This window comes from Protopterus annectens, chromosome 1.part2, assembly GCF_019279795.1.
Source record: "Protopterus annectens isolate FY-2018-M chromosome 1.part2, PAN1.0, whole genome shotgun sequence".
Classification (NCBI taxonomy): Eukaryota; Metazoa; Chordata; order Ceratodontiformes; family Protopteridae; genus Protopterus; species Protopterus annectens.
The window spans coordinates 486,644,136-486,668,883 of record NC_056727.1 but is presented as its reverse complement, the minus strand read 5'-3'; the positions used below and the strand labels follow the sequence as shown (position 1 = coordinate 486,668,883).

At 40.9% G+C, this 24,748-nt stretch overlaps 1 protein-coding gene across 1 annotated transcript in view; it reads right to left on the bottom strand.

The window, feature by feature from the left end:
* Nucleotides 1-24,748, bottom strand: part of ANAPC1 (anaphase promoting complex subunit 1) — a 3,613,296-nt gene that overhangs the window by 1,214,246 nt on the left and 2,374,302 nt on the right. Inside the window, exon 30 of the mRNA XM_044060160.1 lies at nt 1,920-2,002. Coding sequence (XP_043916095.1) covers nt 1,920-2,002 — 83 coding nt within the window. The remainder of the gene's footprint in view (nt 1-1,919; nt 2,003-24,748) is intronic.

Below are 24,748 nucleotides of genomic sequence, written 5' to 3'. Positions count from 1 at the left end.
GATACTTTTTTTTCCAAGCAGACAAACCTCCTGGTTTGAACAGTAGGGTTTCTTTAAAACCTTTCCTGACATCCAGAACTCTCAAACATTAAAGTTGTTTATATGTAGCATGTATTATGTGCACATATTTGTTTTTATTTGTTTTAAATATTTTTGTAATGTGTTTGATATGTGTTTTGATACATTTAGATGTAATATTATATAGTTTTTATATCAGATATGTTTTTATGCATATCTGGCAAGTTTCAGCTATTGCTTTTATTGTCTTAATGAATTGAAGCATTTGACTGGTTAACTATAAATTTGAATGGGTATTTAATTGAACTTACGTTTAGTAGTTTTGTAGTCTGATGAAGTGGTTTTTAACCGTGAAAGCGCTTACTATCTAAGTTGTGTGGTGAATACCTATTAAGTTGTGTTGCTGTGTGGAATCAGCGTTTTAGTTTTCCTTATTTTACACATTTTTTACGTTGGTTGCTTTATTCGGTGGAGGACGTTATTTTTCTTGACAAATGCAGATGTGCCACTGGACCTGACTCAACAAGATGGTTGCTAACCACATGGAATAGAAAAGAAGTTGATCAGCTGTGCCTCAATACAGATTAGAATGCATGCCCTGGGGATTTCAGCACCTGTTCCTCAAATGTCAAAAGGGTGTCGGTGAATGGGAGGACGTGAAAGCCAAATCCTACATCTTACTTCTACGCAATTATTGGGGAGATGCCACTCCATTCATCTTCAAGAATGTCCATAGAAAAATACTTGGATGAAAACATCTCTAATTACAATGGTTTTGTCGGCAATCTTTAGAAAATAAACCAGACCTAAAGGCTATACACTTGGCCTTACAGTCCCTGCCTTCTGCTTTTCATACCCTTGCCAGAGATTCCTGGATAAGCTACTTCCATCATATCTAGGCAACAGGCAAAGAAAAGTCCTAAAGTCTATCTTTCTGAAAGTGGTGTGCAGCAGGACTGAATCAAGTGCAGCGGCAAAAGCTGTCACTATAACTATCCTTCTCCTGACAAAAGCAGTACATGTTAACCATCCTGGTTTGCAATATGACCGCTACAGTCACAGATACAAGGTCCATCCTCCTCAAGTTCTTACTGTGGGAGCATTTCAAATAATACACTCGAGGAGGAGATAAGAAACTACATAAATGAACAGAGAATGGTATGCGGCATGGGGTGATATGCATAGGCCAAACAAGATGTGCTCCAACAAACAAGGAGAACTCCAGATTTTTAGTCCAGTTATGACAAATGGTACTGGAAGGATGTACAGAGTGCTCCACCTACTGCAGTGTGTCCCTCATATAAGAGCTGAGGTTTCTGATATCAATATGCCCATCCAGTTATCAAAGGAAGTTAGCAGCCGTTCTTCTTTGAGCTTCACCCCAGTGGTAAAAAAAGAGTATTCTTAAAGAGCAAGTTCAAGCTGCAAAAAGCATCAGAAACAGATCCATTCTTCTAGCTAAATCAACTCGGCTCCAATTATTCTGCAAGGATAAGTCCTCAGAGCATCTAATGAATAAAGCTCCTGGTGGCATTCAGTGCCACACTCAGTCTGGTCACACTGCTTCTTGCAGCCAGGTAATACGACAGAACCAGCAAGAAACGATGTACTAAATATGAAGTAGTAGCAAAAGTACCAGCCCTTCCTTATTGCAAGCCAGGACATGACTTCTACAATTTTATATCAAGACAAAAATTAAAAATAAAAGAAAAAGGAAACAAGTGTTTATTCAAAGGTCAAAAACATATTGACAAAAGCAGAGTGAGGACAAAAAATTAAAAAAGATTACAGCTCTGCAGTACATGTGAAATCAGTGTATCGCAATTTCATAACCATTTGCTCTTTTTCTAAACTACATATCCAGAAGGAAGAAAAATTATGTGGAATTAATGGACTATTACCTGTTGTTGGTTTTGAGGTAAATCATGGCTAGAGCCAAAGTGGCACCAGGACAAGTAACATCCACATTTATTGTGTCTCCTTCCTGTAAAAATAAATGAAAAAAAAAATAAGGCTGCATTTAAAGAGAAAGTGCATAGCTCTCATCCACTCGAAATAAAACATTTCCAAATAGATCTAAGAATTCCAGTAAAAAAAAGGATCATATTTGCAGCTACATGCATGAATGTATGTGTAAAATTGAAATGAGAATGTGTTTCAAAACATTGCAAGTTTCTTCTTCAGCTGAACAATACCAGTCCCATAACTACATTCCTACACAAGAATGCACAAAAGTTATTCAATGCAAATACGTGCACGCACTCACACACACACATATATATATATACACAAACATACACAAACACACCAGCACCAAATGGGAAAAAAAGAAATTGCTGCTTTAATGAGAGACTATTCCACAAACTACAGTTTTACCAGTAAAGGCTTTTTCAGTGCTCATCTGCAGACCAAAGTAAACAGCAACTTACACAAGTTCTTAAAATCTCACAACTATGCCAAGTAACAAACCAGGATGTAAACAGCACTAAGATAAAATATATGCATAGTTAACATTTTTTTTCAGACAAAACAGTAATGATAATCAACTTTTCCCCAGGCAAAAAACACATTTTAGGTAATAAAAATATATCTAGACAAATACATAAATATATACCTCAATGTGGTTTGTTTCTATCTCTAATGTGCACTGGAATATGAAATTCTGTACATGCACCCTTGTGTCCAAGATTTATATAGATATATAAATATATATATATATATATATATATATATATATATATATATATATATATATATAATTATATACATATATAAATTTATATATACACACACACACACACGCTTGTGTGCACCTGTGTATGTGTGTGCATATATATATATATATATATATATAGATAGATATACACACACACACACACATAAAGATAATATATATTTACATCTCCAAATGTGTGTGTGTGTGTGTGTGTGTGTGTGTGTGTGTATATATATATATATATATATATATATATATATATATATATATATATATATATAAAAGCCTTTCATTTGTTTGAACTTTCAAGTGCAGGACTGGGAGATTCCCCTTTCCTGCACTGTAGTGCGATCTCAGAGTGAGAATATTTAAGTAGCAGGGGGTGTGGAGGGTGCGGGGGGCTTGTGTTTACAGGTAGGTAAATGGTGCTATTTCAGGATGTCGGTCTTTCGGAATGTCGAGTATATGGTGTAGGCCATATGAAAGTGGCATTATGAATGATATATATATATATATATAGATATATATATATATATATATATATACACACACACACACACACACACACACACACACACACACATATATAGATAGATAAAAATAATATATCTATACATCTCTAAGTATATACTATATATTTTTATACAAATATAAATATGCCCACGCACATGTACATATATACATAGAGACATGCACACACACGCTTACATATACCCACATGCATATGCACACATACATAAACATAAAGGTATATAAACACATTTGCACTGCTAAGACACAGATTTTAACATTAGGCCACTTGTAAATGTACAGTGACTTCAACTGCATTTATTAAAACAAAATTTGCAGTACTGACTTACTAACAAAGTAATGGCCAGTAGTATTTGTAAAATAAAGCTGCAAATTTCAGGGACGAAAAAAAGTACGCTATAAATGCCACCATAAAAATCACATCTCCTCCTACTGAATCTGTTTTTCCATAATCATGTGTCCTCTACTGAATGTATTACTGAAATATGAATACTCTAAGTAAAAATGCCATTTTCTTCTGTTTATAAGCAATCATCCCTGAAAAGATGATTTGGTAGTGAACCCAATTTATTTGAACCTTTATCACTGGTGCAGACTGTCCAAAATGTAGAATGCCTTTTGCCCTCAAAATATGCTCTGTGTTGTCCTGGCATCATGCCGCTAATGGATAAAGCTCTTACTAAGCCCCAGATCATCCACATTCAATTAGCAGCACAAGCACTGCAAGGGCTTGGCAAGGGAAGATGGCAATGAACATCTGATACCTCCTCCCCAATCCTGGGAGGAGAGAAGCTGCCCAGGATTGCTGCAATAGCAGCATTAAGAGCCTGGTGAGCTCCCAGCTGCAAGCAGTATACCACTTGGGTGGAACCTTCCAAAAGCAGAGCTTGTAAGGCTGCTACCAGTTGGTAGGGATTACAGCACGGACTCTGATAGCAGTACAATGTAGCACCCGCATCATCTATCTCTTTATCAGCCCCAGACATGGATCAGGCTAAGCCAGGGGAAGGGCTGAGGTTGGTCTGGTAGTCCTGGTGAATTAGTAAAGGAGCTGCTGGCAGCTGATGATCAGCTGCAGGTTGAAAGAGGATGAAAACAAAATAAGATTTGTTGTGCAACCCTTTAAATGAGGCCCCTGGCTTTAGGCTGGAGTGAGCAGAGCAGCTGCTCTGAGCACCTGAGTAACATTCACCACAAAGGGCTGCATACACTGGGCATTCTAAGGGGGGGGGGGGTATCTCTACCAAGTTCTGCTCTGACAACAAAAAAATGCATGGAAGTGGCTGTGGCCTTTGGCACTGGCCTCTGAAATCAAAAGTAGACACTTATGTTGACTACAGAGACAAAGGTTCAAAATGCAATTGTCTAAAACATTAAAGCATACACTATTACTAAACCAACTCTGGAGAGTCATATAACACTTGGAATTTCATAAAACTAACTGCAAGTAAACTATTCTATGATATGAAAAAAAATCTAGATACTAGGGCAAAAAAGACTGAGTTTACTGTGTCTAAAAAGCGTGGTTTTCCCTTCTGTTAAACAACTGAATAATAAACTGCCTCCATCACTGTGACTTGGCACTCTTCCTTAAATGCAATAACGTGTAAAGTAAAACACAGTTACACAAGAATTGACCATTAACAGAGAACTTTTTTTTCAACTCAAGATATTTCTCAGAAATCGTAACTACAATCATAAAACTCATGTTCAAAAGTGCTTGAATCACCTCTACATAGTATGAATCTAGAAATGTAAATAGTTGAATGTAATCCGAAAAAGTCAACCGTTGTTATAACATCCATTTACTAACTCACATCAAGAACGTATAACACTTGTATCAGCTTCCTCTGCCCCCACTGTATCCTCATAATAATTAATGTATTCTACTCTGTACTTCTATCACTTCAGATTTAAGTAAAGCCACAGATTTTTAAGAATGTAATATATAAAATGTAAAGAAACTGACCTGAACTTTTTAGGAGCTACTGACTGTTTTTCACTTAACGATCCTACTGGATCAGCTCTGTCCATTCGCTCTTACTATGCTCAGGCTCACTCTTCTCCCTTATCCTACCCCCATTCCCACTCACCCCTGCATACACTAAATTCATAATCTATCTACTTTGACATCACCTCTTTTTCCCCACCCAACTTCCTCCATAATCATCCATTCAACAATCACTTCCTCCTTTCCTAATACTGCCTTCATTATAACCACCATAGTGCTCTCAAATTACTCATTCTAAACCTACTACTGTCAGGTGACATTCATCACAACCCAGGACCTAATCACAACCCTTCTCTCTTCTCTCTGCTTACTCCTCTCACCGCCCCCCATCTCCACCCCCCGCACAACCTCTCAGACTCTCAAAACCACATCCATCAAAAACCTAATGCTTGGATCTCCCTACATATCCCAGATATTCTCACCTTCTTGGAAACCTGGTTTAATCCTCACATAACTGACTCTGAATTTCTTCCCCCAGGCTATAACATCTTCTGGCAAGACAGGCTACAATAAAAGGTGGAAGTGTTGCTATTTTCTACTCAAATCAAATCTCCGTCTACCCTCTTATCAATCTCTCCTCCAAACTTCTACTCTGCTGAATTCCTCATAGTCAGTTGCAAATTGAACAATCACAAGAAACCAGCTATTGCTTCTATTTATACCCCCCCCCCCCCCGGTAACAACATCCCCATTCTGCAGCACTTTTTTCCTGGATCTCTCAGACTATCTCTTATGAAACAGTAATCTTGTGTGACGTTAACATTGACTGGGGCACCCTTGACACCAATTCCCCTAACAACTCTATTAACCTCTATGGCTTCTCCCAGCTAATCATTACCCCTAACTATCTAAATAAACACTCCAACTCTGGCTCCTCACCTCCAATCTTAACCTCTATCACAACCCCTTCACCCTACCCAATACCCTAAGTGACCACCATCCCACCTTCATACTTAGAAACTCTCTCCAGCTACACAAACTATAGCAATACAAGGACTGCCGTCATAATATTGTAGAGTTTTAATTGCATTTACTGTTTAGGACTACACACTCAAGTGTGTTAGCCTTTTCTGTGTTTATTTACTGTATTATTGCATTGTTTAGCCTGTTTCAACAAAAAAAAAAAACTATCTTGTTTGCTCATTTCCCACCTTTCCTAGCCAGTCCATATCCCAGGCTTTGCTTGTCTCAGGACTTTATTTTCTGTGTTCAGAGCTATCCAGACCTTGCTGTGATAGAGGGAAGTCCTACTGTTTACCAGTGGGAGTGGTGAGCATTGTACTGCCTATTTAACGCTAGAGGAGTGGTTTCCAGCTCTGACATTGTAATTTTCTTAGCCTTTTTGGGCTGATTTGTATCCCTTTCAACTTTCTGGCTTAAAAACGGGTGTGTTTGCACATTTTTCGCATTGTCCAGCACTGCGAGGGCACAGTTAAACTATTCCAGGTGCCAGAAAGTCTGCTCTTCAAATTTTCCCTTAGAACTAGCTGTTTCCTCAGTAGTAGCACTAAAATCTGAACCCCTGTGACTAGCACTTGCTCTAGAACCTGCTGGAAAGCACTAGGAAGCCAGAAACTAATACAAGCACTCAACTCTTCTTGTCAATAAGGAGAAATAAATCATAGGCACTAAACAGCCTATAATTGCAAAGTACCTTGCAAAGGTAAGGGAAAACAGCTGTTAAACTTTACAAAAAAAGCACCTAAACAGGCATGTCCAAGGGTCAGCTTCTGGTGATTTCTCCTGTCCACCTGGTGAATCTGGGCATACAGGGGCAATGTGGCAGCTGCCTCATGTACACAGACAATCCTCCTCCTACCACCCAACAATACAACCTGCGAGAGATGCACTTACATAGCCAAACTGGAAGCAAAGCTCTCTCCAGCCAAGACTGTGCTAGACAGTCAAGAGGAGAAGGTTAACACCTACACTACACCTCAAGCAACTCACAGCCCTTCAAAACCCACATCATCAACACCCACACATAGCAAAACTAAACACACATATGCAGAGGCCCTTAACATTAACCTGCCCCAAGCAACAAGGACCGCTGAAGCTGAAACGCAAACAAACACCAGTCACAACAAAAGTGACACATAGTTCACAACACCAGTGTGCCACCCAACAACAGCCCCTAAGGCAAGACAATGTACCCCACACTTTAGTCATAGGTGACTCTATAGTCAGGGACACTGATGTCCCACTCACCAGGCTGAGCAAGGAGAAAATTACAGTCAGCTGCCTGTCGGGTGCCAGAATCCGCCACATAACGCATGAACTCGTCACTCCGCAACAAGTACAAATACGACTCTGTCATTGTCCATGCTGGAGTAAATGACTTGAGACGCACCTCCCTGAACTACATGAAAAGAGACATGGAAGAGCTCTTGGATCATGTGGCCCAGGCAGGTATGACCCTAGCCCTGAGTAGCATCCTGCCTTCACCCAGAATGATACCACAGTATAAGGACAAAATGATTGACTTCAACAATTGGCTATGCTTCTGGTGTCATTCAAAGGGGATCCAGTATCTGTCTGCCTGGGAAGACATGATCAACAAACCACGATGCTTTGCCAGAAATGGTCTGCACCGGTCACCTCTGGGATTCAGGTTACTGGCTAAAGCTCTTTCCACCCCTATAGTGTCTTTTTTAGGCAAGGTTAAAAGGATAAAACCACCACCGTAACAAATACAAGCATGTAAAATCTGAAGGTAATGCTACTCAATGCTAGAAGTCTAAACCTCAAAATGCACTCTCTCGAGGCACTCCTAAAAATGGAGAACATCGATATCTGTGCAGTAACTGAGACCTGGTTCAAGGCTCCAGAGAGCACCCCTGCAATACCAGGCTACAACTCTTAAAACACGTTTCGGCCACAAAACCAAGACCGAAAAACTAAAGGTGGAGGAGTGTCCATATTCACCAAGGATATTCACACCTCCAGGCTAGTTGCCGAACACAATGCATCTGAAATTCTCCAGGTGCAACCAACACTAGGTAAGACTGCAAGGCAAATTGTAGCTTGCTACAGATCCCCCCACCATGCCCCAAGATTCTCACTAAACCTTTCTAAACATACTGGAAAATATTAAGATACAACCAAACACCCTAATACTGGGTGATTTCAACGACCCTGCCATTAACTGGGAAAACTGCTCGGGTACCAACTCCTTTTCCCAACGGTTCTTGGAATTCATAAATTCCAACGCCCTGGATCAACTAATCCATTGTGCCACCAGGGGCTCCAATATCCTAGACCTGGTCATTACCAACATGGGAGATAGATGCTCCACACCAGTGGTCACCCCCTCATTGCTCAGGTCTGACCACAAGCAAATCACCCTTGACATCCACATCCCACCCCCCAGTAAGGAAATCTCCTTAAAAAACTTCTCCAAAGCCAACTTCATGTTACTGAAGTCAGAAGTGACAAACTTCATGACACCCATGCAGACGGGATCTGAACGTTCGGCTGCAGAATCCTACACTAAGGCACTGTACGAGCACATCCACTTGTGCATGAATTGTGCCATCCCAAACAGAACCAAGATGCTCTTCTCCAAAAAAAGGAAGCCAATCTGGTGGTCCCCTGCTATAAACAAACTATACAACAGAAGGAAGAAACTACTGCAGAAAAGAGGAAAATCCCAGGATGCAAAAAACTCCCTCACCAGCCTCAGTAAGAAGCTGAGATCCCTCATAAAATCCTCAAAGGCTAGTTACGAAAATAAAATTGCCAAAGATTCCAAAGACAACCGCAAAGCATTCTATAGTTATGTCAAGAATCTAAATGGCAATGCTCAGATCTGCTCTGAGCTACAACAGAGTGGCATTAAATATACTAATCCCAAGGATATTGCCAATATCCTGGCAGATCGATTCAGTGCCAACTTCACCCCCCTCTCATCCCCGAAAGGACCCATCTCAACACCAAAAGATTGTCAAATTCTGGTAATCACGGCCACACAGGCCAAAACCCGGGGTACAAAATGAACTGCACCTCACCTAAGGTTTAGATCATGCCCCCCCGGTTCTCCCAGGTGGAACTACATTACCCCCCCCAAAGGGGGGGCCACCTTGGTCCCGGAACTACCTCCCTCAGCTCAAGCCACTGAAAGGGGGGAAGCTTTTCATAACATAAAAAAAGTTCAAACCCTTAAAAAAAGGACCCCCCCATTTGGGGTTTTTAAGGGGCCCATCTTTTCCCGAAAGATGAATTTTAATATTCCCCAAACTTGGAATAATCTCTAATGTACTGCTGGATATAAGGGAATTCTGTACATGCACCCTTGTGTCCAAGATTTATATATATATATATATATATATATATATATATATATATATATATATATATATATATAATTGTATACATGTATAAATTTATATATACACACACACACCTTGGCGTGTAATATGCACCTGTGTGTGTGTGTGCATATATATATATATATATATATATATATATATATATATACATGAATGAATATACACACACACACATAAAGATAATATATATTTACATCTCCAAAATATGTGTGTGTGTGTGTATATATATATATATATATATTTATATACTCTATATATATATATATATATATTTATATATATATATAGATATATATATATATATATTTTTATATGTACATATACATATATATTATATATATATATATATATTTATATATATATATATATATATATATATATATAAAAAACCTTTCATTTGTTTGAACTTTCAAATGTGCGACTCATATGGCCGCGGCGTATGAAGAATGTTTGAAGGCCGATAAATGATAGTGGAGATACTCTGCTACAGTGCGGGACTGGGAGATTCCCCTTTCTCCTGCTGCCTGTAATCTGATCTCCGAGGTGAGAATATTTAAGTAGCAGGGGGTCTTGAGGGGCTTGTGTTTACAGGTAGGTAAATGGTGCTATTTCAGGACTAATAGGTCTTCCGGAATGTCGGGCATATAATTGTAAAACCCCATATGAAGTAGCATTATGAATGATATATACTCTATATATATAGATATATATACATATATATATATATATATATATACACACACACACACACACACACACACACACACACACATATATATATAGATAGATAAAACCAATATATCTATACATCTCTAAATACTATATACTATATATTTTTATACAAATATATAAATATACTTACATACATGTACATATATACATAGAGACATGCACACACCGTACATATACCACATGCATATGCACACATACATAAACATAAAAGGTATATAAACACATTTGCACTGCTAAGACACAGATTTACAACATTAGGCCACTTGTAAAATGTACAGTGACTTCAACTTCTGCATTTATTATTAAAACAAAATTTGCAGTACTGACTTACTAACAAAGTAATAGCCAGTAGTATTTGTAAAAATAAAGCTGCAAATTTCAGGAATGAAAAAATGCAGCTATAAATGCCACCATAAAATCACATCTCCTCCTACTGAATCTGTTTTCCATAATCATGTATCCTCTACTGAATGTATTACTGAAATATGAATACTCTAAATAAAAATGCCATTTTTCTTCTGTTTATAAGCAATCATCCCTGAAAAGAAGATATTGATTTGGTAGTGAACAATTTATTTGAACCTTTATCACTGGTACAGAGACTGTCCAAAATGTAGAATGCCTTTTTGCCCTCAAAATATGCTCTGTATTTGTCACAGCATCATGCGCTAATGGATAAAGCTCTTACTAAGCCCCAGAACATCCACATTCAAATTGCTTAGCACAAGCACTGCAAGAAGGGCAGCAAGGAAGATGGCAATGAACATCTGATACCTCCTCCCAATCCTGGGAGGAGGAAGAAGCTGCCAGGATTGCTGCAATAGCAGCATTAAGAGCCTGGTGTGCTCCCAGCTGCAAGCAGTATACCACTTGGGTGGAAGGTTACCCTTGAACCTTCCAAAAGCAGAGCTTGTAAGGCTGCAGTTGAGTAGGGATTACAGCCACAGGGCTCTGATAGCAATTACAATGTAGCACCGCATCATCCTCTCTTTATCAGCCCCAGACATGGATGGAAGGCTAAGCCAAGGGGAAGGAGCTGAGGAGGTTGGTCTAGTAGTCCTGAGTGAATTAGTAAGGAGCTGCTGGCAGCTGATGATCCAGCTACTGCAGGTTGAAGAGGATGAAAACAAAATAAGATTTGTTGTGTAACCCTTTAAATGAGGCCCCTGGCTTTAGGCTGGAGTGAGCAGGCTGGCTAACCACTGGCTGCCTGAGTAACATTCACCTGAGGCTGCGCTACACTGGAGCGGTGAAAAGGGGTATCTCTACCAAGTTCTGCTGCGGCAACAAAAAGTAAGCCAGGTGGCTGTGGCCTTTGGCACTGGCCTCTGAAATCAAAAGTGAACACTTATGTTGACTACAGAGACAAAGGTTCAAAATGCAATTGTCTAAAACATAAAAGCATACACTATTACTAAACCAACTCTGGAGAGTCATATAACACTTGGAATTTTGCCGGAAACTAACTGCAAGTAAACTATTCTATGATATGAAAAAATCTAGATACTAGAACAAAAAGAGGCCCAGGTTACTGTGTCTGAAAGGCGTGGATTTTCCTTCTGTTAAACAACTGAATAAACTGCCTCCCATCACTGTGACTTGGCACTCTTCCTTAAATGCAATAACGTGTAAAAGTAAAACACAGTTTACAGAATTGACCATTAACAGAGAACTTTTTCAACTCAAGATATTTCTCAGAAATGCGTGGCTTCACAATCATAAAACTCATGTTCAAAGTGCTTGAATCACCTCTACATAGTATGAATCTAGAAATGTAAGTAGTTGAATGTAATCCGAAAAAGTCAACTTCCGTTGTTATAACATCCATTTTACCTAACTCACATCAAGAATGTATAACTGCTTGCTTATTATCAACTTCACTCTGCCTCCCACTGCATCCCTCCATAATAATTAATGTATTCTACTCTTTCTTACTTCTATCACTTCAGATTTAAGTAAAGCCTACAGATTTTTAAGAATGTAATATATAAAATGTAAAAGAGCAGCCCTACAGACTTTTTAGGAGCTACTGACTGTTTTTTCACTTAACGATCCTACTGGATCAGAAACTCTGTCCATTACGCTCTTACTATGCTCATAGCTCACTCTTCTCCCTTATCCTACCCCATTCCACTCACCCCTACATACACTAAATTCACTTTCAATCTATCTGCTTCTGACATCACCTCTTTTTCCCCACCCAACTTCCTCCATAATCATCCATTCAACAATCACTTCCTCCTTTCCTAATACTGCCTTCATTATAACCACCATAGTGCTCTCAAATTACTCATTCTAAACCTACTACTGTCAGGTGACATTCATCACAACCCAGGACCTAATCACAACCCTTCTCTCTCTCTCTGCTTAATCCTCTCACCCCCCACCCCATCTCCACCCCCCACACAACCGCTCAGACTCTCAAAACCACATCCATCAAAAACCTAATGCTTGGATCTCCCTACACATCCCAGATATTCTCACCTTCTTGGAAACCTGGTTTAATCCTCACATAACTGACTCTGAATTTCTTCCCCCAGGCTACAACATCTTCCGGCAAGACAGGCTACAATAAAAGGTGGAAGTGTTTTCTACTCAAATCAAATCTCCCTCTACCCTCTTATCAATCTCTCCTTCAAACTTCTACTCTGCTGAATTCCTCATTGTCAGTTGCAAACTGAACAATCACAAGAAACCAGCTATTGCTTCTATTTATACCCTCCCCCCCGGTAACAACATCCCCATTCTGCAGCACTTTTTTCCTGGATCTCTCAGACTATCTCTTATGAAACAGTAATCTTGTGTGATGTTAACATTGACTGGGGCACCCTTGACACCAATTCCCCTAACAACTCTATTAACCTCTATGGCTTCTCCCAGCTAATCATTACCCCTAACTATCTAAATAAACACTCCAACTCTGGCTCCTCACCTCCACTCTTAACCTCTATCACAACCCCTTCACCCTACCCAATACCCTAAGTGAACTATAGCAATACAAGGACTGCCGTCATAATTTTGTAGAGTTTTAATTGCATTTACTGTTTAGGACTACACACTCAAGTGTGTTAGCCTTTTCTGTGTTTATTTACTGTATTATTGCATTGTTTAGCCTGTTTCAACAAAAAAAAAAAAATACTATCTTGTTTGCTCATTTCCCACCTTTCCTAGCCAGTCCATATCCCAGGCTTTGCTTGTCTCAGGACTTTATTTTCTGTGTTCAGAGCTATCCAGACCTTGCTGTCAGCGCGATAGAGTGGGAAGTCCTACTGCTTACCAGTGGGCAGTGGTGAGCATTAGCCCGTACTGCCTATTTAGCGCTAGAGGAGTGGTTCCCAGATCTGAAATTGTAAGCTTAGCCTTTTTGGGCTGATTTGTATCCCTTTCAACTTTCTGGCTTAAAAACGCGTGTGTTTGCACATTTTTCGCATCCTGCAGCACTGCGAGGGTAGTTAAACTACTCCAGGAGCCAGAAAGTCTGCTCTTCAAATTTTCCCTTAGAACTAGCTGGTTTCTCAGTAGTAGCACTAAAATCTGAACCCCTGTGACTAGCACTTGCTCTAGAACCTGCTGGAAAGCACTAGGAAGCCAGAAACTAATACAAGCACTCAACTCTTCTTGTCAATAAGGAGAAATAAATCGTAGGCACTAAACAGCCTATAATTGCAAAGGTAAGGGAAAACAGCTGTTAAACTTTACAAAAAAAGCACCTAAACAGGCATGTCCAAGGGTCAGCTTCTGGTGATTTCTCTACTGTCCACCTGGTGAATCTATGGAGCATACAGGGCAATGTGGCAGCTGCCTCATGTACACAGACAATCCTCTCCTCCTACCACCCAACACCTTCACAACCCTCACTTGAGCAGAGATGCACTTACATGCAAGCAAACTGGAAGCAAAGCTCCTCTCCAGCCAAGACTGGTAGCTACTGGAGACAGTCAAGAGGAGAAGGTTCTTACCTACACTACACCTCAGAAGCAAGCTCACAGCCCTTCAAAACCCACATCATCAACACCCACACACACACAGCAAAACTAAACACACACACATATGCAGAGGCCACTTGTAACATTAACCTGCTGGCTTAAGCAACAAGGACCGCTGAAGCTGAAACGCAAAGAAACACCAGTCACAACAAAAGTGACACATAGTTCACAACACCAGTGTGCCACCCAACAACAGCCCCTAAGATGTTTGTAGTAGGGAATAATACTGAACACCTACCTCGACCCATGTTAAAACCGTTCCTAGATTGATTATTTTGTCTTCGACATCCTTGTTTACGACCTTATACGTTTGACTATACGACTGTCGCCCAAGTGCCGTTCGCAATTTCAATAGTAAACCGAGATCCATCAAGGAAGATACCCTTGAAGATCAATTGATATGGTAAGGTTATATTTTGTTATGCATTACTTGAGGAATCTTTCTTGAGACCATCAATATGATCTCTTTGAAGATATATTTATACACCAAGAACACATTCTGTTATGTCTAACAATGGGACCCTCCTTTGTGTCAATAAAAATGATGTCTCTAAAGTAGTTATTATTAAAGTGGAAGAAAACATAGGATAGTCCAAGGGCATAGGTTCAGAAAGGTGAATCCTAAAGTACAGAAACACCAAAGAAAGAATAACTCTTTCAGTATCAGTTGAGATAGAATGGTGAAAACAAGCCTAATGAGCAAGGTGCTAGACATTTGCAAAGTAAGCAATGGAAGCAGCTGCACCTCTAATGGTCAGGCATTTGACTGATTTACCAGTGGTCTGTCACAAATCAGTCAGCAATACACTTGGGAAAAAAAGGTTGTATGGCAAGTTCTGAACTCTTCTTTCTCTGGATTAAAGAAAGCAAACCATCATTTAGGCTTCCTAAACTCATGCTCATGACGTGGTTAACATAATCCGTTAGCAAGTCACTTAAAAACTGCACTGTCTGTCAGCTTGTGAGCCTTTTCCTCTCTAAACACTCTGAATTAAAGAAGGGAAACAGCTGTTCAGTCTTATTAAACTCATGCTCAAGACATCAAGACAAAAGTAAAAACATTTGCAGACAAAGCACATCCAATGTGTAAAGGTCTTTTTCTCTTATGGTTTTTGCTCCAGCAAAAAACAACTGCCCTTGAAAAACAATGTGGGTTAGTCTTACATCTGATCCTTGTGAAAGACCAAATATGGTTCTCTACACAACAGCCAGCAGCTCTGAGATCCTGTGAGAAAGGACATGGCTACCAGATGAAGTGTCTTCCAAGAAAAAAAAAATCAGTGCTGCTGAACCCTTTGGGGGGGGGTGAATGGAGGACTGGCAAACCAGTCTTAAACTTCAGATTTTATGAAAAGATGATGTTCTTTAAAGCTGAGCAGAGATTCAGCATTCTATAAAGGGGCCACTTGCCAAGCTGGAGACAGGCCATAACCCTGCTTTTCACAAGATCAGTACTGGCATACATAGCATACATAGCTGAAGCTTACAAAATAATGCAGGAATAAGTATAGGTGCCTTTGCCACATTAGAATGATATCTAAGCTGTCTGACTAGGGCAGTACCTGGTACCTCACAAACTAAATGGAGAACCTCTTCTACTTGATGGAGTATGTCTACCTGGTGGAAGGCATCCTAGTAGCTTCAAACACTCATAACAATCAAACCAAAAGATACAGGGATACCAGAGGATCTAAAGCTGAAGCTACGCCCTGGGTTTTTTGCATTGCCAGTAAGGCAAGTCCTGCCCCAAGGTGGAAATAGTTGCCATACAAACATGTGGAACACAATGGCTAAAACCTAAAGAGTTTCTTGCACTGTCAAAGACTTAAGAGCCTAAAATTGCACCAATTACAATCACCACTGGGAGACAAAAAATTCTTCTTTTAATGTGAACTTTGTAATGAGTAACACAATCATGGAGAGAAGGCACATAGGAATCTTCCCTTGCTACAGGATGGAGAATAAATCTTCAGTGAATTCCCCCTTGACCTGCTGTCCTGAGAAAATCAGGGGGAAGAACTGCACTGTCCTAGGTGGAAATCGTGACCTTCAGAATGTTTCATTTTTGGAATGCTGGATCTAGAAACAGCCTCTGGATCTGAAACTCCATGAGATGTCTGAAGGAGTTCAGTAACTCTGACGGCATTTTCATTTCTTCTGGGATGTGTAACACTAAAAGGTTGACACCCTTCTCTATGGCCATCTGCCAAATGTGCATTACCTCTCTGAACAAGAGGTACCATCTTATATCACCATGCTTGTCTGGATATGACAGAACATATTTTAATCTGGACTGCCTTATGGTAGGTCCCAAATGCAGTTTACTCCTAGGTGACTGGAATTAGGGGCATTGTACATAGCTTTATATAAATTACGCAGAGCTCCCTCTCCTGAACTGAGCAAGAACCAAGGTAAATGTTCACCCTACCAGTGAAGTATCATCAGAGCCAGAAGCAAGTCTGACTGCAAGCATGGGAGGCTAACATAAAGGTTTGTGGACACTGCTGGCCATCCCAGAGGTAGGGGACATGGGTATAATACCAGAAGACCCATTAGCAACTGGCTGCTCTGCAACCAAATTCATCTAACAGTCCACTGTAACACCTACATCCTCTGGCATAAGAACAGCATCTGAAAGATTGTGGCAGCTACTGAACAGAAAAAGGGCAGCAGGATTCAAACCTGAACCCCATCCTACTCTCATCTATACTAACAAGATCATAACCTTTTAGGTGCTCTCTGCAGGCAGGAATGAGTGGCAGTGAAGTGTATTTTCAGATCTGTGTCTATAAAGGTAATCTTTTTGAGATATGATATGGGAGGGCCTTTTCCAACTTAAAGTAATCTCACAAGGATTGCAACTAAATCAGTGCACACTGCAAGGAGACTATCAAAGAGTCCCAGGAAGTCCTTAGAAAGAGCCATCAAGAACCAAACTTTCTTGCAGTAGAAAACATGGAGATTCTTCTCCTGCAAGGTTTGAGAGTCAAGGCAAAAAACATGGTAAACAATGAGATATAAACAAAAGGCAACATACTGGAGTGGAATTTAGGTCTATTCAAAATAAACTGAAGACACTGCCTTGACTGAATGCAGACCCGAAACAATGATGTGCACAAATGGTGTCCCTCTTGCCCAGTGACACCACCCATGTGAATATGGCTTGTATCATCAACATGTTCTTTAGACAGTCTTGGATGATTAAGCACATTTCACTGAAAAGCTGATCAGCAAATTTTCAAGTAATTACGGCAAGCCCCTCCACCCCCAAGCAGACAGCTTTACCCATGGTAATCGTTAAATTAACTCTATTGATCACAAAACCTCGGAACAAGTTAATACACCATAAAATGGTCACACATTAAATGAAATGAGATTAGTCATCTAAGGCTCACTGAAAGACAAAGATTCAGCCAGACAGCACCCAAGCATCCTATGAGGTGAACTTAGAGACTGCTCCTCTCACCAATGACACCTCCAGTCCATAATCACACGTTCATTGGTTTATACTAGGCTAATAACCAGTAGGATTTACAAACCTAGCCATGCAACCCAACCCAGTTTTGTCCCAGAGTTCCATGGACATCTGCATGGTGGGGTATGTTAGTAAAGAGGTAGCTAAGGGTTATGTTGGGGGGGGGGGTAGTTGGGGATTCATTTATTTATTGTCAACCTCTGTCCATCAGAGACATGGGGGCGAGACAGGGGGTGAATTTACAATTTCCCATCCAATAATCAAGGTTTTTTTTTGAATAGGGTCAGAGATGAACTCTGCTTCATGCAGATGGGAAGCTTATTCCATAGTACATGGATCCATTGAAACACACACTGGTCTCACCAGCATGTACTATTTAAGTCACAGGCAAAGTTCAAGTCCTTGAATTTAGTTTTTCTGGTACCGTTTGTTTTGCAGATGTGCAAGAGATCCTTCAGAGCTGTACGAGGATGCCTTACAAGCTAAGCAAAGCTCACCTCTTAGTAGGAGACTGAATACAGAGACAGGGCCTTAAGGTGATCTGTGCAGGACAGGGTATTCATACCCTGAATTCTCCTGGTGATGAAGCTTTTGAGGGCATTCCAACTGTAGGTACATACCAAAGGGGACACTTTATTCAGTGATGGGTCTGATAAGGGCTGATTAGTGGCACTACAACTTCCTTGGACCTGGATGCCATACCCTGGCTTATGGGTTGGGTGACAAAGAATGATTTTCTTACAACCTTAGCTATGTGTTGGTTGAAGGCCAGATTACCGTCTACATATGTTCCCAGATCCCTAACTAACAAGTCAACTCTTAGGAGGGTGTTTTATCGATGGAATAATTAATCTGGGTGGATGATTTCCCAAATGAAAAATAATGCATTTCTTCACACTGAGTTTTAATCCATGGCTTTAACACTAGTCATGTTTTTTCTGTTACACCCCCTTCTTGGAGGATATTGGTATAGCTTCATAGATTGGTACTAGGCTATCGGCCCTAGTGCCTTTACAAGCATAGCCATAACAATTCCCTGACTATTTCTTCCCACACTATTTACTTCCCTGGACCCCTGTCTAGCAGGGAGACTGACGTGATCCCTGGGGTGAATTTCCTTTCTCCCAACCAATCGTCAAGGTTCCTTTTGAAGAGGGCCAAGGAGGCGTTCTGCTTGACATATGTATGGGCAGTCTATTCCAGAGTCTGGGGAGTCTCTGGGTCAGGAACCTATCCCTCCAGCATGTTTTGTTTATTGTGATGATAAGGTTTAGATCCCTGGAGCGTGTGGCTCTGAGGGATTGGGATTTCTTTAAGTGTAGTATGTCCAACAGCTCTGGGTATGACATGGCCTTGTATGTTAAGCAGAGATCACCTCTGAGTAGACGATATGCAACAGAGTATAGCTGGAGCTTTTTAAGGCGGTCAGCATAGGGCATCTGCTTTAGGCCTGTGATTCTTTTAGTGAGGTATTTCTGCGGCCTTTCCAGTTGTTGCAGATGTCTTGAGAGGTACATACCAAATGGGGCGTTGTATTCTATAATGGGTCTAATGAGGGATGAGTACAGTGGGACAATGACCTCCTTTTTTCTGGATGAAAAGCCCTTAGTGATGAGGTGTACCACATAGAAGGATTTCCTGACTGTTGTGCCGATGTGGTTATTGAAGGTGAGACCACTGTCCACCTGTGTCCCTAAGTCTCTTATCACACTTTCTAGTGTACTGCCACCTATGTGGTAATTCACGGGTACATGTTTTTTCCCAACGGGGATAACTATACATTTCTTGGCATTGAGCTTGAGCCCATGGCTCTGGCACCAAGCATCTGTTTCTGTAAGGCCCTTTTGTAGAGTATCCACATCATTTGGGGATTCAATAATGGCTCCAAGTTTGCAGTCATCTGCGAACTTTGTTAGCCAGAGTCCCTTAGTGTTGGCCTGTACTTCAGAGAAGTAGATGCCAAACAAGAGCGGTCCCAGAACTGAACCCTGAGGTACTCCACCTGTCATTTGTCTGGAGCTGGATTTGGAGTCAGCTACTTTTACATTGTGGGTTCTGTCAGTAAGCCAGTTGGCAACCCATCGAGTGACGTAGGGATTAATGCCCAGCTTAGTAAGTTTATCTATGATTCCAGAGTGGGGGAAGGTGTCAAAGGCCTTGGCAAGGTCCAGATAGACTGTGTGGACTGCCTTACCCTCGCCCACGGCTCTGGAGACTGATTCGAAGAAGTCAATCAGGATCAGGAGACAAGATCAGCCCTTCACAAACCCAAACTGGGTGGGGTCCAGTGTTTGAAGGTTGCCAATGTCTTTGTTTATAAGTTCCATGATAATACGTTCCATGGCCTTGCAGATCAGGCTCGTCAAACTGATGGGGCGGTAGTTCCCGGGATCCAAGGTGGATCCCCCTTGTGGAGTGGGATAACTGTAGCTGTGCGCCACTCAGTGGGCACGAAGCTGGAGGTGAGGGTATGATTAAACATGACACTTAGGTGAGGTGCCAGTTCATTTTGTAGTTCATGTAGAACAGAGCCTGGGATATCATCTGGCCCCATGGATGCTGTATTCTTAGCTTTGGAGAGTGCGTTTTTTTACCTGTGTGGCCATTATTACTAGAATTTGGCAATCCTTTGGTACTGAGATGGGCCCTATAGGAGGTGAGAGGGGGGATGAAGTTGGCACTGAATCGATCTGCCAGGATATTGGCAATATCCTTGGGATCAGTATATTTAATGCCATTCTGTTGTAGCTCAGAGCAGATCTGAGCATTGCCATTTAGATTCTTGACATAACTATAGAATGCCTTGTGGTTGTCTTTGGAATCTTTGGTAATTTTATTTTCATAACTAGTTTTGGAGGATTTTACGAGAGATCTCAGCTTCTTACTGAGGCTGGTAAGGGAATTTTTAGCATTGTGGGATTTTCCTCTTTTCTGCAACAGTTTCTTCCTTTGGGTGGCATTAATATTTTTTTAGAGGTTAAAGAACTTGATTGGCAAATTTTATTACAGGCAGATAAGTTGCCTGCTTTAAATGGGAGTATCGATACCAAATGTCTTTTAAAATTATAGGGAGATAAGATATTAACATTGTATTTCTTATATATTTTTGTGTGCTAGTTTTAGTGGATTATAAATTTATATATTTTTTATCATTTTAAGCACTTAATTGTGTCATGTAATTATGGGTACAGATGCATTTAAAAGTGGTGTGTTTTTAACTATTTTGTAGCTCTGAAGAAGTTCATTTCACTTAAAGTTGAACGAAAGTGCTTAACTTGAACAGTTGTCATGGTCTTGTTTGGTGTTTTCCAGTTTTCTGCTGTTTTTCCATTTCCTGGGACTGCTCGAACTGTGTGGTTTCATGTAGTTGTTTTTTTTTTTACTTTGTACACATTTTAGATTACTTTTTTCCAGTTTTTTGGGCTTGATACAATACCCAACTTGGGTATTGTTGAGAAACTCACTGAGCTAGGCATAAATCCCTTCATTTCTCAGTGGACTGCTGACTGGCTCACAGATTGGAATCAAGAAGTCAGGATCAGTGGGACCACCTCCACCAGCAGATGGGTCACCAGCAGAGTACCCACGGGCTTCACGTTGGGCCCACTCTTGTTTGGCATCTACTTCTCGGACGTCAAAGTTAATGTCAACAGCCTCTGTCTCACCAAGTTTGCAGATGACTGTAAATTGAGAACTAACATAGACTGTCCCGTGAAGTCTAAACCTGAAACTGCACACTCTCGAGGCACTCCTAAAAATGGAGAACATCGATATCTGTGCAGTAACTGAGACCTGGTTCAAGGCTCCAGAGAGCACCCCTGCAATACCAGGCTACAATTCTTACCACACTTTTCGGCTACCAAAACAGGATCGAAGCACTAAAGGTGGAGGAGTGTCCATATTCACCAAGGATATTCACACCACCAGACTAGTTGCCCAACACAATGCATCTGAAATTCTCGAGGTTCAACTAACACTAGATAAGACTGCATTCTAAATTGTAGCTTGCTACAGATCCCCCACCATGTCCCAAGATTCGCACTACACCTTTCTAAACATACTGGAAAATACTAAGATATAACCAAACACCCTAATACTGGGTGATTTCAACTACCCTGCCATTAACTGGGAAAATTTCTCGTGTACCAACACCTTTGTCTAAGGGTTCTTGGAATTCATAAATTCCAACGCCCTGGATCAACTAATAAATAGTCCCACCAGGGGCTCCAATATCCTAGACCTGGTAATTACCAGCATGGGAAATCGATGCTCCACACCTATGGTCACCCCCTCATTGGTCAGGTCAGACCATAAACTAATCACCCTAACCATCCACATCCCACCCCCACTCCCCAGTAAAACTTCTCCAAAGCCAACTTCATGCTACTCAAGTCAGAAATGACAAACTTCATGACACCCATGCAGATGGGAAAAGAAAGTTCGACTGCTGATGTCCTTACTATGGCACTGTACGAACACATCCACTCCTGCATGAATCGTGCCACCCCAAATAGAACCAAGATGCTCTCCTCCAAAAAAAGAAGCCAATCTGGTGGTGACAAGGCAACTTATCTGCCTGTAATAAAATTTGCCAATTAAGTTCTTTAACCTCTACAAAAATATTAATGCCACCAAAAAAGCACTTAATCTAACAAAATCAACCACAAAAAATAGACATTTCTTAACATTTTCACAAACCAATGAATGTTTAGCCAAAGCATTTGTACAGTCCTTGTTTCTAATGGCTAACAAATGTTCATAAATGCTCCTAGAGAGCTTTCTGTTTGTCTTGCCTACATAGAAACACACAATTCACAGGTGGTTAAATACACAATAAAAGATGAAATGCATGTAAACCTGTTCTTTGCCCAAAACTGCATTTTTTGTGCTTCAAAACTAAATTTGACCCGTCATTTATAAACCTACAATATCTGCAACCACTGCAACAGAACATACCATTAATTCCTAGAAATGGAAATATCACTGAGTGTGGTTTCCTGTACATGTTTTTGTGATGTTTGTATTGTACCAAATGCCTTGGCCAGGTCAATGTAGCTGGCATACACGGTTTTCCCCTCATCCATAGCTGTGGTGACCGTCTCAAAGAAGTCTACCAGGCTTTCTGGGCAAGACCTTCTCTTAATGAAGCCAAACTGGGATGGCTCCAGTGTCTGTAGGTTGCCAGTGTCCTTATTGATCATTTTTATAACTTGATCCATGACTTCGCATATACCTGTCAGACTGATGAGTCTAATTCCCGGGGTCAGTTGATGGCTCACCCTTATGAAGAAGGGTGAGTGTTGTGGCTCTTCATTCACCTGGCATGTAACCTGTTTTGAGGTTGTAGTTGAAGAGTTCCTCAAGTGGTCCTGCCAGATCATGTTTTAGTGTATTTAGGAGGCAAAAGGGGATATTGTCAGGCCCAATGAAGCAGTCGTTTTTGGCCTTAGTGAGTGCCACCAGGACCTGCTCCTTGTTTATAGATGGGTTTGGTAAGTACAGCAGTCTCAATGCACCCATTTATGTTTCCACGTTTTCTGTAAATAATTCTGTATAGGTAGCTGTGTTCTTGGGGTTTGGAGGAGCCATGTGTTTTAACGAAGTGTCGCTAAATAGGATGTAGTTTGCTTTTGAATAGTTCTTAACTGTTAGGGGTTTAGTTGAGCTTTCCGGGTTGAATTGAGGGTGAAAGCATTGTTACATACTCTGTGGTGAGGTCAGAACACAAAGCGGGTGTGGGGGTGCGTGCACTGCACTCTCCCATGTTGCTGAGTATTGGGTCCAATATATTTGATCATCTGGCTAGACTGCTCACTGGTCCAGGGTGCTTGTGTTGATAAAGTCCAGAAAACATCCCTGCTGTGAGTTAAGAGGCAGCATAAATTTCACAGTCTATAGAAAGGCAGTTAATGTTATCCATGAACAGGGTATTTGGTTGGATGGTGAGCACCTCTATAGATCTAGGTCACCATCATCAACCCTCTTTTTCCAATTTTCTACATGGGGTCGGAGTGTAATGTTAAGTGCCACCATCTCTCTTCATTCAATGCCACACTGCTGCCTTCTTCGACACTCATGCCTGACTGTCACAGATCTTCTCTCACACACTCCACCCTTTTTGCTGGACACCCAGGTTTCCTCTTACCTTCTCCTGTCCCAAATGATCTTCACCAGAATGTCTTCTGCTTTTTTACACATGTTCCTGAACCACTGTAATCTGTTCACTTTGATCTTTTTTGTAAATAGAGCTACTTTGGCTTCTGCTGTTATGCCTCATTTCTTCATCTGTCCCACAGTGTACATCCCACCACCCTTCTCAGGCACTTCATCTCCATCCCCTCTAGCTTCATCATCTGCTCTGCCTTTACTGCCCAAGTTTCTGTACCATACAGTAGTACTGGTAGCACCACTGTTTTGTACAACTTACTTTTCAGCTTCTTTGGCATTATTCTGTCATAGACTACACCTGACACTCTCTGCCACTTGGCTTCAGCCCCTCTGATTCTAGCTTTGACCTGCTCATTCAGACTTCCCTTCTCCTCAACCACTCTACCAGATACTTATGCTTTAAATGTTACACTGTCTTCTATTTTATCTAATTTCTCAGCTTCTGCTGATTTCCCCAATTTGCTGCCATTACCACCGTCTTATCTGTATTGCTTCGCCCATGTGACTTCAGTTTTGCATTCCATTCCCTTATCCCTTGCTGAAGTTCTTGCTAAGAGTCTGCTTGTAATGCCACATCGTCTGCTTATAGCAACTTTGCTGATCTGTACTCTCCAACCTGTTTGCTAATGTAATCCATTACCAGTACAAAACAGCAGCAGGCTCAGAGCTGAACCCTGATGCACACCCATTCCCACTTGGAAGTCCTATGTCAGACCGCACATTGTTCATACTTGAGTCATTGGCTTTTTGTGTTTCTGGGACCTCGAAACACTGCAGGACTGC